A 14030-nucleotide genomic window follows, 5' to 3' on the forward strand; every position below is an offset into this window, starting at 1 on the left:
ACACTAGAGAGTGTCAAATAGAGAGTGTGCACTTCAGGGTACAGATAGAGGCAGAGGATAGGCAGTGACTTGTACTACTCCTAATCTGCTCTGCAGAACTTTGAATAAACACAAGTGCTTCAAAGTTCAGTAGGCTAGGATATTTATTACTTGATTTGTAGTAACAGCGTAATATAAAACACTGCAGAAAACGCTTGTAAAATTGGCAGGAGAAGTAATGAACTGAGGCCAAATTCTGACCTACAGGAAATGGCTTCAGTTATACTGACTTCAGGGGAAATGTATCTAATCACACTGGGTCTGAATTAATCCATAAATCTTTGGCTTGCTTTTGGTGGTAATAGTTTTGTTCTAGTTATTAATACAATGATTTATAAATTCATATGAAATATTTCCAATTGCTTAAAAGCTATGGACTAAATTATTTCCTACAGTAACTCTGGTTTAATTGGTAAAACAGAAAGGTCTCATATGGATTTAGACTTGAGTTAATAACATTTGTTGGTCCTCATAAGTAAATTTTGTATCTATTTCGTCCAAATTTGTTTGAATGTAATATTCATGACCAACCTGAAATGAAGACTCAACTCTGCTTGTTTTAAATCGGGAAAAGTGAAAGAGTGGTGTTCGAGCAAGCTGCAAGCTGATCAGTGGCACAAAAGCTGGCAAATGGCACAAGAACAATGTATACCTTTCATATACTTCTGTGTTGAGAACAAAAAGAATATCGAAGATGTAGAAGACAGCGCTTGAATTGTCCCTACCTTTACAGAAAGCATCTTTTCTACCTCTTTCACTTCTTAGGAATCAGAAGCATCTCTCAGCCAGATTATTGTACTTCTGTGCTGGCTCCATGCTGGAAGTGGCCCAACTTCAAACAGACCATAAGCGGTCTCCTTTGCCTCCCTTGCATGAGCACATTCAGGTCGCACCCACAATTGCTAAATCATAGACCTGCAGAACCACAGAACAGACCAGGTTGGGAGTGACCTCAAAAAAGATAATGTGATCCAACCTAGCGATCCAATCTAGCAATCTGTATCTTGCCAGAACTATTCCTGGAGTTGGTGCTTGCATGGCCACACATTGAGGGTCCACTCCTCTTCCATGCAGCAGCTCAACATTACCATGACTGGATGTTCTTGCACTTCCTGAATGCCCCGGTTGTTTTTCTACGATGAGAAGCATTTTTCAGCTTTTCCACTTCTTTTAATAAATGGATTTTTCAGACTTGAGTGGTATTATTGAGTATGACAACTCTTTTTTGAACATATTCCAAATAAATTTAACTAACTTCTTCTCTTCTTGACACTCTGCCTTGATGGTGCTGGTGAGAATAAACTACATACAGATTATGAAAAAGTAGCGAAATAAGTTGTGGTACTCCCTAAATAATGACCTAAGAGTGAAGTAGCCAGGAAAATTTCTTTTCTGTAATAATTTGCAGTTGGATTGATCATGCCTGCTATCTTGCTGCTAGAAATGCTTATATATATAAGATGTTGGCTTAAGTAATAGTTTTAATCAATTACTTCTATTCTCTACATCAACAAGATAACTTGCTATTTTTCTGTTCCTGCCAGAATGTGATTCTAGTAATTCTAATTCTGCAGCTATGACATGTAACTAGAAACCACAAGAAATTATATTGTTGTGTCATGACCTTGCAGAAGGCATTCATATTCTTTTTCTCTTTTTTATTAGGTGGTTGAAAATAAACATTTTTGTGTTCTTTCAAAATATTTTAGAGTCTACTTAAAATTAGTAGGCTAACAATAGGGAAAGCTAATGTAAAATTACATACTGAGTAATTTTTTATTTTCTGAGGAAAAAGGATGACAAAACAATTGTCCTGTAAGTTTGCAAAGTCATGTGAAGATGATATGTGTTTGGGTTTACTTCATTTTCTGTTTAGTGATGTACTAAATTCACACTTGCCTGCGTTGTATTTTCATATTGCTCATTAAAGCAGGATTTCTTCTGAAAGGCAAATGGTAGAGAACAATGGGGATACTCAAGAAAACCCAGTATTACAGCAAAATCTAGCTTTACAAATTCATTATATTCTGCTTCCCTCTCCAGTGCTATACCTAGCCATTACAGAGGAACTGACTTTCATGGTCATGTCAAACATAAATCAAAGCAGAGCATCAATTTTCTTAAGGTATTTCAGCAATTAGACTGTGAATGTTGACCACTGCATTACTGGTGTTAGATTCCTGCACAGTAATATGCTATTTCCTAATTAAACAACTGTAAAATAATTTAACTTATAGGAAATGGCACATGTAGACATCCTTCAAAGTTATCTAATTTTTAGAGCCAGCTAACATAAAAATGTAATGTAATATGAAGTATTACTGATGCTCTATGGTATACATTCATCTCAACAAACACATCACAGCTAGATACATTTCTTACTTGTTTCGACAATGACGTCATTATTTCAGTGAAATTACATGCTTTCAAGCTTTTGACTTGTGATGTGTGTAGTTGCAGGACTCGTAACACCAAATTAAGTTTAAAAATAATAGCCTACAAAAGTTTTGGTTGTCCAGGTTTTTACAGTGTTCTTCCATCAATTATTTATTTTTTTTAAATCACTTGAGATCACCAGTACAGCATATGTGCTTCTTGACAAGCCCTTTGCTTTCAACAAACTGCAAATTAGTGCATTTAGTTTCCATTTATGAAATGAAACCTATGAAACCCGGTAACTCAATATCCATACAGATATTTCTCTGTCCAATTTAGCACCATTTTAAGACTCAATGTAAAAAACCAACAGCCTGTAATAGCTTTAAAAGTGCCCTCTGTATCACAGGTTACTTCAGAAGTTCAGACGTCCTTTCTTTAGATTGAGTGTGAGACTTACCATCTTTTCAATTCAATTGTAAGTTAAGCCTATCTAAATTAGACTCATCTTAAGAGTAATATAGATTATATAGAGAGCAAATATATGACCATGTAAGAAGATTAAGTGATAAAATTATAGTAATATTCTAATATGGTTGCAACTAGGATTACTCTTTTATGGAATAAGGTTGTATTTTTCTATTATAGTGCTAACCATTTCCCAAGAGATACAGAAACTAACCAGAAAAGGTAATTATTGCTTGAGATTAGGTGTCCACAAAGGGAGTTAGGATTTTAGTGGTATTAATTCATGCTTGACCTTCTACTCTGCATACCTACCTGCAGACAAACATGAAGTCAATCGTGAAAGACAAATTGGAGTGTGATGTTATGGTGTCCATGACAGACAAATTGGAATGTGATGTTATGGTGTCCCCAGGACAGTGAATTGCATTTCTTTTTTAGTATATGCTTGAAAGAAAAGTGAAACCATTTCCAAGATTCTCTCTTAAAAATGCGCCTTTGGGCACCCTTTTATTGCAACCCAAGTGAAGTTTGATCTTTTCTGACCTTTCACCCTCTTAGGTTACTTCCTGACCTTTTTGGAACCAGTAAACAATATCACTGTAGTCCAGGGTCAAACAGCAATCCTCCACTGCAAGGTGGCAGGAAATCCATCTCCAAATGTCAGATGGCTCAAAAATGATGCTCCAGTGGTTCAGGAGCCACGACGGATCATCATCAGAAAAACAGATTATGGTTCACGTCTGAGAATCCAGGATCTGGATACTACGGACACAGGATACTACCAGTGTGTGGCTTCGAATGGAATGAAGACAATAACTGCAACGGGAGTGTTGTTTGTAAGGCTTGGTGAGTTCTTGGCTTTTTTGATTACTCTGACTGCTTTTAAGACTAGGTATTAGTTTTCACAAACTGATGATGAGAAGTGAATTTGGTGTTTTGAGAAGAATTCTCAACATGAAAGGAAACAAATAAAGCCATTGCCTGGGGCCTCTCTCCCAGTGCAGAACTTTTTGGTTGAACTTCATACCCGCTTACTGATAATAAGAGAAAATAACTACAGATGGAAAGGTCTGAAAATACATAGGGAAGAAAAAATTTTAAAGAAATGCTAGTATAAAGTACAAAAAGGTAACATTTAATTGCCTTAAGTTTTTGCTCTACTGCTTAACTCAGTATGTAAAAAAAACTGAAAAGAAAACAGAGAAGCCATTTTTTACGTGATCTTCATCATTATGGGCCCATCATTGTGAAATGTCTGTACTGCTGTGTGAAGCCTGCCCTCAAATTCTGCACTTTGACAGCTAAAGATACCCCACATCTTTTAATAAGTACTTTTTTGCATTTGGGACATTTGATTATCCAGCCTAGCAGGCAAACTTTTATTTTGTTGGCTTCTGAAGCAGTGGGGGAAAATTCTACAGACATTTTCCTAAAATTTGTTTTAATTCTGTAATGAAATAGCTAACTCCACAGTTAAGTTTGTAGTGATTCATTAAATGCTGGGTACTGGACCTTGTTCCCACCGGGACAAAGGTTAAGAGCCATAAACTCTGATAGTAGAGCTCAGTTGGGGCTTATTAGGAGGTAAATGATGTGCAAAGATAACACACTGTCTTTTTAACAGCCCATGTTTTTATGGGGGGAGATATTTTCTAACAAAAATTACGTCCACTCAAGTTGATGCCTGAGCAGACAGAAAATTCATATGACTTTTATTTGTGGCTTTGAAAATAGCAATAGATAATTATGTGCAGGAACGCAGAGGGTTGTATTTGAATCTTGAGACAGACCTTCCTTAAAGAGACAGTTTCCTTTGGATTGTTATTGACTTTTTCGTTCTGTTGTCCTTAAGCCAAACTTGCCAGCAATGTTTGTTTGTTTTATGTTTACAGGTCCAACAAACAGCCCAAATCACAATCTTCAGTAAGTACTTTTTGGAAAATTACTTAATATACTCTGACCAATTTTGTTCTGTAAGAGTTTAGTTAATAAACTCAGTAAACACTGCCTGCAACCACAGTGTGCTTGCTAAAAATACCTAATTTGATCGAAAACTCACAGAATGGTTGAAGCTTTTTCAGACAGGGATAGCATTGTGTTACAGTGGGTTTGGGTTTGATCAGATTTTCTTGAGCAACTTCTGCTTGCTTATTTCATATTTTAGACAAGCAAAATACCACAAAGTCATGATGTTTGAACAGTAATTGTTTACAGTGCAAGTATGGGCTGGAAGAGTGGTTAAAAATGAATGGGTAAAATACTTAGGTTGCTGTGGTTGTAAATTTACTGAGGTTATGTTATTATAAAGTGAAAAGTCAGATAAAACAGGATTATAATCCTGTCTCTGAGAAGCTAGGTAAAACCTGTGTTTGTTAGTGTAATTTTGGTGACATTTGGTGATTTTTGTTAGCTGCCTGGGGTCACTTGCTGATCCAGTCATAAGGATGAAAATAGATCTGTTCTATTTCATCATTGTTGCTTTATGTGTTAGTTTTAATTTAAATACTGCATATTGTATAATTTATTGAAATAGATTCTGCAGTCGATCAATTAATTTAAATACTGCATATTGTATAATTTATTGAAATAGATTCTGCAGTCGATCAATTAATGCAGAGAGAAATGCAGTCTGAGGCCTTTTTATGTGATAGTGGCATAAAATTAGTGTCAGTGATGTACTAATTACAAATAAGAGTGAAAGCAAATCTGTACAGACACGTGGATGCTTTTCAGAGGTACATTAGTGATTGCTGAACTCCCAATGGCTTGAGTTGGAAGTACCTTAAATAACTGTAGTGGGTGGGCCCCTAATACATCCATCTTGCATGTATCACACTCAGTCATCTTACATATATAAAAACAATACCACATGGTACACATTATTGTATTTTTTATACATAGAAAGTGTAAATGAATTTGAAGGATTTCAACATTATAGGGATTTAACAAGTTTTCCTGTTTTTCTTAAAACCGATTGCTAACTATTGAAGATTAAAAACAGGTGTTCATAACAGAGTACATAAAATATAATAATTTTTGTAACCACTGAAATCCTACTTCAGATCTTACAGTACTTTAGAAAACTTTAATGCACCTGTTCTATGAAGGAGAAAAAACATTGAGATACCAGGAATCTGTCTGATCTTTTGTGTGATCAGAAGGCAGAGACTGGTACAACAGATAGCAAATTGAAATACACATGGTGAAGAACTGAACTGAATATCAAAGAACAGGTCTTAAAAGCAGCTGAAGAGTAGCAAGCTCTAAGCACAAGGTGAAAACCTGGGAACCAGGTTTTACATTGATTCACTTTTTGATGTTGAGTAAATAATTAATATTATATCTTTTGATTTCTCCAGTATTTCACAAACTCTTATCCTGTACTGAGCATTAACTTCTTAATATTTTACCAATATCAACATAAAAAAATCCAACTGATAAAGTGAAAAAAAAAAAAAAAATACCATGACACATATTTCTTAATTACATGCCCTCTCAAAGTGGAAGTGAATTAAGGTTCCTCAGACATCTTTGATTCTGGCTTGACCTAGGTTTTGAATGTTGGCTATTCAAGCATTGCTGATTTTGCACTTTTAAGTTAAAATAAGGAAAGAAACAACCAAAATATAAGAATCCTGTAATTTGGATTTTGAGGCCTCTAAATTTGTCTTGTACCAATGGTATCAGTGGTGGATCTGGAAGCAGTAGTGTATGATCATTCTTTCATCATTCACCATTAAAAGGTGAAGAGTATGCTTCTGGTAGGTTTTGTTGTTGTTTTTTGGTTGTGGGGTTGTGGTTTTTTATATCCACTAGACTGAAGAGAAAGCCAAAAATTGAGAAAAAGAAGCCCAGATCAAAGGTCTAGAGAGAAGTCATGAGGGACTTATGAGGTCCAGGAGCTTTCAGGGATTACAGATACTTGCCTCACTGCGTGCTTGCTCCTGTTTCAATTTTTTTCTTTTTACTATTTAGTCAGGTTTTGCTCACCTTTCCAAAGTTCGTATTCTTCCTTTTGATACTTCTTTTTTTTCCTCCCTCCTCCTTCTCCTTCTCCTTCTCCTTCTCCTTCTCCTTCTCCTTCTCCTTCTCCTTCTCCTTCTCCTTCTCCTTCTCCTTCTCCTTCTCCTTCTCCTTCTCCTTCTCCTTCTCCTTCTCCTTCTCCTTCTCCTTCTCCTTCTCCTTCTCCTTCTCCTTCTCCTTCTCCTTCTCCTTCTCCTTCTCCTTCCTCACATTTTTTCCCATGTTCCTCTGCTCCAATCCTCCTACCTAGTCCTTTGAATAAAATGCCATAATTCAGTAATATAATTTTTTTCTTTTCAGAAACTGTTTATGATTTTTTTTCTATCGAATATATTGTATGAAATTGTGTAGGTCAATTTCTAAGCCAGAAAAGAGGAAAGGGGAAAAAGGTGGAAGAAATACCTAACTGCTTGGAAGGAGCCTGCATGGAACAAAGGGCTCTTTCTGTTTGCTGGCTGCAGAGCACAGTCTCAGGTTGAGCCACCCAAGAGCTCTTTCTCATAGTGTTAATGCTTTCAAAAAGACATGCTTCAGTGGAAGCGCTGAAACCTAAAACTGTTGTAAGTTGGTTTAAAACTATATCTAATGAATTATTAAGGGATAAAAAACATTACCTATGTAGATACCATCTAGCAAGGTATTTTTATGCAGTCCCTGTGTTCTGCTGTGGATTTCTAGAAACCACCTAAAATTAAAGATTGACAGAGATCAAATGTTCATTATGCAGTCAGACTTGTCAGTGCAAAAAAGGGCCCTGACCTTCAGGTTGTGAAGTTGAGACATTTCCATAAAAATCTAAAAGTAAAGATTTTCAGCCAAATAAATAGGCTTAAAACAGTGTGGATTTTTTTAAGAGGATGGAGGGGTCTTTATTTTGTGTGAAGGTTCATATATGTAAAACTTTCTAGGGATTTTTCTGTAGAAATGGAAAAATACGATTTATCCAAATTAGCCTATTTATCAAAAGTATTAAAATTATTTTAAGTATTAATAACTAGTAAATATAAATTTATGAAGGAAATACAATAAAAACACATTTAGAAAGCTAGTCTCTGACCAGCCTTTGCTGTCCGAAGAACTGTGCTGCTAGAGGACTGTTTACTAGAGGACAAGCCAGAAGGTTGAATCCTTTCTCTTGCTGCATAATGCTATTACCTTTTGTATCTTTAACATTAATAGCTTTTGCCCTTCTGAAGAGAGATATCGTATCTATTCAGAAAGGTACAAGTGTGTGGAAATAAAATAAAAGGGTAGCAAACACTGGCAAATGGTTTTTTAGCACGATTTAAAGTTAAGTAATGGAAGTTAATCTCTTTGAATCTAAAAGCAGAAGGACAGACAGAGTTGCCTTTCTTTCTAGAGGTGTTGCTCTTATAAGATAACATCAGTCTAAAAGACTACGTGTTATCTAGTTTAATGTATTTCTCTCTTGAATTGAATTAGATTGAATTTTACCCATTGGGCAAATTCCTGTTTTGAAGCTGTTTGGATTTCTCATTAAGACTGACTCCAGTGGTGCCACTTTGAAGGGAATCTGGGATGGAAGATATCTGACATACTGTTGGCTCTAAGGGCTTCTGGAAAATGTGATGGGGCTTTAGCAGAAGTGAGGAAGGCACAACAGAGTACAGGCAGAGAGAAGTAGCTATTATATAAACTCATCCCTTGCCAAGTGTCAGTAAACAGAACTGGCTCTGTTGCCAGTGCTGCACTTTTCCCTGCATGACCTTTCTGCACTCTCCTCAGGATGCCAGGAGGGGAACGTCTTCTTCCAGAGCTCTGTGCAGGGACACTGGGCTTTCTAAGTAACTTTGAGAAGTCCCTGTTTTATCAAACTCTGACTAAGACCACTTCTGAGTTTGCAGTCACAGATGCCTGTATGCTGGACCCTTGGAAAGAGAAATGGGAAGGAACACCATCATCATGTAGAAATTGTCATTACTTTGGGGAGGAATTTTTGAGGTATTAGTCATTCAGGATAAATTTGTATGCTCTCATGCCTTATTTTCTTCAGATAATTTGGGGCAACAGTAAAAATGTTAATATTCAGCCCATTGAAGTAAAAAGTGATTAAGCTATTGTAGTCGAGAAAAGAACAGTTCTTTCAAACAATGGAAAACAGAATGTCTTTAAAAACTAGTAACACATCTGAGTTGAAACTGGTGATGAACCCTGAGGCTGGGGCAGGCCATTTATTCTCGGTGGGTCTGCACATCCCATAGCTTTTATTATATAGTGAAAGCACATCTCTTCTGTGATCCCAAAGGGGACCTTCTGCATCACCTGTCAGGCACTCATTATGGTGGGGCAAGTATGTTTTCATCATGTGACCGATCTCCACGTAATCATGAGGTGGAAAAGGGAATATGGGGATTTGAGAAAGAGAGTGGAGTGACTCATCAGAGCATATCACCCTGAGGCTGCCTCCCTGCCCATGGCTGGGGTCTTCCAGGTAAAAGGCAGTAACTATGGGGGCAAATAGTTTTGTAAGCTGGATCTGTCTGGCAAACCAAAGGTACCCAACATCATGTTAAAAAGCAAGAATACTTTCCTTACCATCACACAGTAGCACCACTTGTATGTTTCTCTTTTCCTCGAGTGGCGTGATGAATATACTTTAGTCTCAGTCCAGTTCAGCCACTGATAACAACATCTTAAATATTGTAAATTATACAAAGTTATTTTAAAATTCACATAAACAGATGTTTTTGTAACCAATAAAAGGTTGTCTCAAGTCAGAAGTTACACTGTTTATTCAGGGCCCTGAGGACCAGGTGTTCAAATGATGGGTCTCCTACAGAATGACACGCACACCTTTTGTTTCATCAAAATACACACTTTGGCTGAGATAACCATATTTGAAGCATATATGTTTTTCTAAGATATTTGTGGTAACATGTTGAAGTTAAAGAATAAGTGCATACTTTGTGTTCTGGTTTCCTGTTTTAATCAAGGAAGAAGAAGGATTTTGTGATTAAAACACTGGACTGTAATTTTAGAGGTCTGGATTCAATTTCTGGCTGTGCTCCTGTCGCCGTGTGTGATTGCAGCAAGTTGTTTAACCTTTGTCTCTCCGTGTTGTGTACACAAATGGAAGTGGTCAATCATGGGAATTTTGCCTTCCTCTATTATGGGATCGGATCACTTCAGAGTGTTTAGGGTACATTGTCTCCCCATAAAGCATGGAATATTATTCCTATTTTATGAATGATGAATTGAGGCACAGATTTTCTTGGGCTGGTCTACATTAAGCAGCATGTGTTTGCCTTGGCAGATTTCCTGGCTCCCTGACAATCGAATTTGAAGATCTGGCTAGAATGTGCTGAAATTCCCTCCTAGACCCTGGGTGTCAGTTTCTTTTTTTCTTTCAAAGTGTGTGTGGGGGGGCTGTATTTTACTCTGGTGTGGGGCTGAGGCTTATTTCAGGGAATTTTGATCCAGAGTCTCAAATCTGCTTCTAAATCCATTGGTTTAAATGTCCTTTCACAGTCACTCAGGCTGAGACAGGAAATTTTTAGAGGAAAGCGGGAACTGAAACCAAAACTGCACTAAAACTTTTACATGCCCTTTTTCCTCTTATCTGTTTTAGAGTGGAATTTTTCAGCACAGTGATTGTTTTTACTCTACCTATGTGGGATACAACCTAGTAGGACTCATAAGTATACCGTGTCACAAATAATATATTACTGAAAATTATACTCTGGTCTGTCCAGAGCTGTAGAGTACACTCAGAAGGTGGTAACCGTCTGTCTTGTAATGGAAACTGCAGAATTTTTATCCTAATACTACTTTGGTGTTTCAAAACATGTAATTCTTCTCATGAAAAATCCAGAATATGTGTAAGTCAAGGCAGAGTTAAAAGAGCAGTGGGAGTACTGGTTCCGGTTGCTTTGCATCATGCCAGATCCCAGTTTCTTGCCACACTACGTTATTTCTTCAGCTTTAATCTTCCACTTAAATATTTTCTAATTACTAGTAAATAAATAATGAACAATCTAATGCATTTTATATTATTTAGTGATAGCAGTAGAAATTCAATATGTGCTTACAAAATTGGCTAATTTTGAAACCCAGATGTGTATTTAAACTAATGCGTATAGCATCTCAGAGTAGACACAAGTGTCTTTATTCCTGCAACGTGTTATCTGGGGAAAATCTTGCAAGATACTTTAAAGTGGGTTGGATCAAGCAGCGTAATGACTGTAATGCTTACTGCCTTGCATTTATGTATGGACCTACAGCATGCAGTACACTGAAGCACACGAACACTTCCTTTCTTAAGAGTTCTGCTTTCCAAAATACAGAAATTTAGCTTATAGGTGGATATTAAAGGAAGTTGATGGTTTCTGAATGGGAGAATTTACCCACAGCCCATGTGCTGGGAAAGCCTGCTTCCTACCTTGCAAAATAGTGGTTAGGTTTTTGATAGCCTGCAGGCAAGCTGTAAGGTGCAACTCTGAGATGTGCAGTATATGGCAAAGAGCCAAATACAGCTCTGACTTTGTAAATATATGTCTCCAACATGCCCTCTTCCAGTAAATTCCAGATCAGCAGCAGGTGCTTAGGAATGGGCAGCTCAGACAAACAATTTGTATTAAACTACCAAAGAAGCTGCAAGCCAAATAAGACATTTGTTAATCTGTTTAAGGATATATGTAAATTGATATTCAAAGTAGTAATGGCCCTTGGGCTTTTGGCAAGTAGCTACTGCAGCTGTTGGACATAACTGATATAGCCAGTGATCTTTAGTTGGTTTTGATTTTACATCCTCCTTCTCTCCCTCCCCTTCCTTCAGTAGCCTAAATGGCTTTCAAAGTATTTATTGTATGTCCTACAAAAGGATAGTTGTATGTCCGTGAGACTTCCTGTCAGCATTTGTTGCCACATTGAGTTTAATTCGATTTCCTTAGGATGCTGAATAGCCTCTAAGTGCATACAAGGAAAGGGTGAATGTTGTAGTTAAGCACAAAGATAAAGGAACACTATTCTAATGACAAGTAGGTAATTTAACAAAATGGGCTAATGTTGTAACACCACACCATAAATCACTCTTTCAATTTTTATGGCTTTTGGTTAATTTTTGCCTGCTCTTACATTATTTTGTTCTCCATTTCAGTCTGAAAGAGACAAACAAACTATAGATATAACTAATTTAGTGTACTTAAGGTGAAACAGATGGTACAATCTGGTAAAATTTGAACATTTCCATGTAAAACTAAATACTATTAAGAATGACAGAAGCGATTGTTTTTTAAAAAAAGGTAGAAAGAAAGTGTACTAAGGAAATCTGCTCTTTTAAATTAGTACTGCTCTGTTAAGTCTAAAATCTGAAGTATTTCACATAATACTATAAAAATAAAGTTGCAAGAAGCACATCTCATCAGCACTCTCTATGCTTCTCAAAAAGATCAATCATAGGGGTCTCAATTCTCATTTTTTTCAATCTGAAAATAAAACCAAAGAGGCACAGGTTTACTTCAGGTGGGGCACAAACAATATTTGATATATCACAAAAGCTTTGCTTTTATACATATGTGTGCACACATACTCCCCCTCACACCCCCAAGTTTTTCAAACAGTTCAGTTTGCAGGCCAGAGAGCATGTTTACCCCTGCCTCACCGTACTTTCCTTCGATTTGGAAAATCAGTCTCTTCAGTTCAGCAGGACACTCACAGCAGGCTGACTTTCATGTAGAAATCCTGATACTCTCATCTGACGCAGTTTTGCAAAATTAACTTGGAAAAAACTCGTCTTTTTTCCACCTGCCTAATACCAATAAAGTAGTTCCAGATTGCAAAACAACAAGTAGAGGGGTAAAGTAATAGTAGAATAGAATAGAATAGAATAGAATAGAATAGAATAGAATAGAATAGAATAGAATAGAATAGAATAGAATAGAATAGAATAGAATAGAATAGAATTAGCATAGCGTAGCATAGCATAGCATAGCATAGCATAGCATAGCATAATAGAACAGAATAGTTCCAGTTGGAAGGGACCTACAGTGATCTCCTATTCCAACTGCCTGACTGTTTAGGATGGCCTAAAGTTAAACCATACTATGAAGGGCACTGTCCAAATGCCTCCTTTCAAGGCACTGGCAGGTTGGGGCATTGACCACCTCTCTAGGGAGCCTGTTCCAGTGTCACACTACACTCTTGGAGAAGAAATGCTTCTGAATGTCAAGTCTGAACCTTCCCTGACACAGCTTTGAACCATTGCCACATGTCCTGTCGCTGTATCGCAGGGATAGGAGCTCAGCACCTCCCTCTCCACATCCCCTCCCCAGGAAACTGTAGAGAGCAGTGAGGTTGCCCCGCAGCCTCCTTTTCTCCAACATAGACAAACCCAAAGTCCTCAGCTGCTCCTCACAGGACATGCCTTCCAGCCTGTCATAGTTTAACGCCAGACAGCAATCAAAACCACGATAGCCGCTCACTTACTCCCTACTCCTCTGTCCCCAAGTATGGGAGGGAATCTAAAGGGAAGGGAGAAACTTGTGGGTTCAGATAAAAACACTTAAATAAAATAACAAACTAATATTAATATAATACTAATACATATAAAATAAAAATAAAAGTTATGTTCACGCAATTCCTCATGAACTCTGTCAGTGCAGAGCAGCCAGTCCTGGGAAGAGAGGTCTACCCTGATCTTGGGGAGAAAAAAGCAGAAAGTCCCAGAAGCCCCACTACAAAACAGTGGAACAGGGAAAGGCCAAACTAAAGGAACTCCTCAATGGAACTCAACCAGAGCGGAGCTGGCCAAATGGGTCTCATGAGCTGGAAAACCCAACTCCCATTAAATGCCAAGCATGACACTAGTGGCATGGAATATACTCACTGATCCATCTGGATGTCAGTCAAGGTCTGACCCATCCATGCCCCCCTTCCTACCTACCTTGCACCTGCCGATACAGAGCCCAGAAAGACCTTGAATCCCAGACAATGGCTGAGATAACAGTAAGCTCTTACGTACTGTTCTCTCTCAAAAAGACTGGAAAGTTACTTGAGGAAAAACATTGATTCTGTCCTAGGTGTTATCCTCTTGTTCTCGAACTAAATCCAAACAATGACCGAGGTAGCTATGAAAAAGTTCCCAGCTGCATGAAGAAAATTAAGTC

The 14030-nt window shown here is 37.5% G+C and overlaps 1 protein-coding gene across 1 annotated transcript in view; it reads left to right on the top strand.

The window, feature by feature from the left end:
* Window positions 1-14030, top strand: part of ROR2 (receptor tyrosine kinase like orphan receptor 2) — a 149352-nt gene that overhangs the window by 111152 nt on the left and 24170 nt on the right. Inside the window, exons 3-4 of the mRNA XM_065045731.1 lie at window positions 3442-3729; window positions 4776-4806. Coding sequence (XP_064901803.1) covers window positions 3442-3729; window positions 4776-4806 — 319 coding nt within the window. The remainder of the gene's footprint in view (window positions 1-3441; window positions 3730-4775; window positions 4807-14030) is intronic.

The sequence above is a fragment of the Columba livia genome, chromosome Z (assembly GCF_036013475.1).
Source record: "Columba livia isolate bColLiv1 breed racing homer chromosome Z, bColLiv1.pat.W.v2, whole genome shotgun sequence".
In the NCBI taxonomy this organism is placed as follows: domain Eukaryota; kingdom Metazoa; phylum Chordata; class Aves; order Columbiformes; family Columbidae; genus Columba; species Columba livia.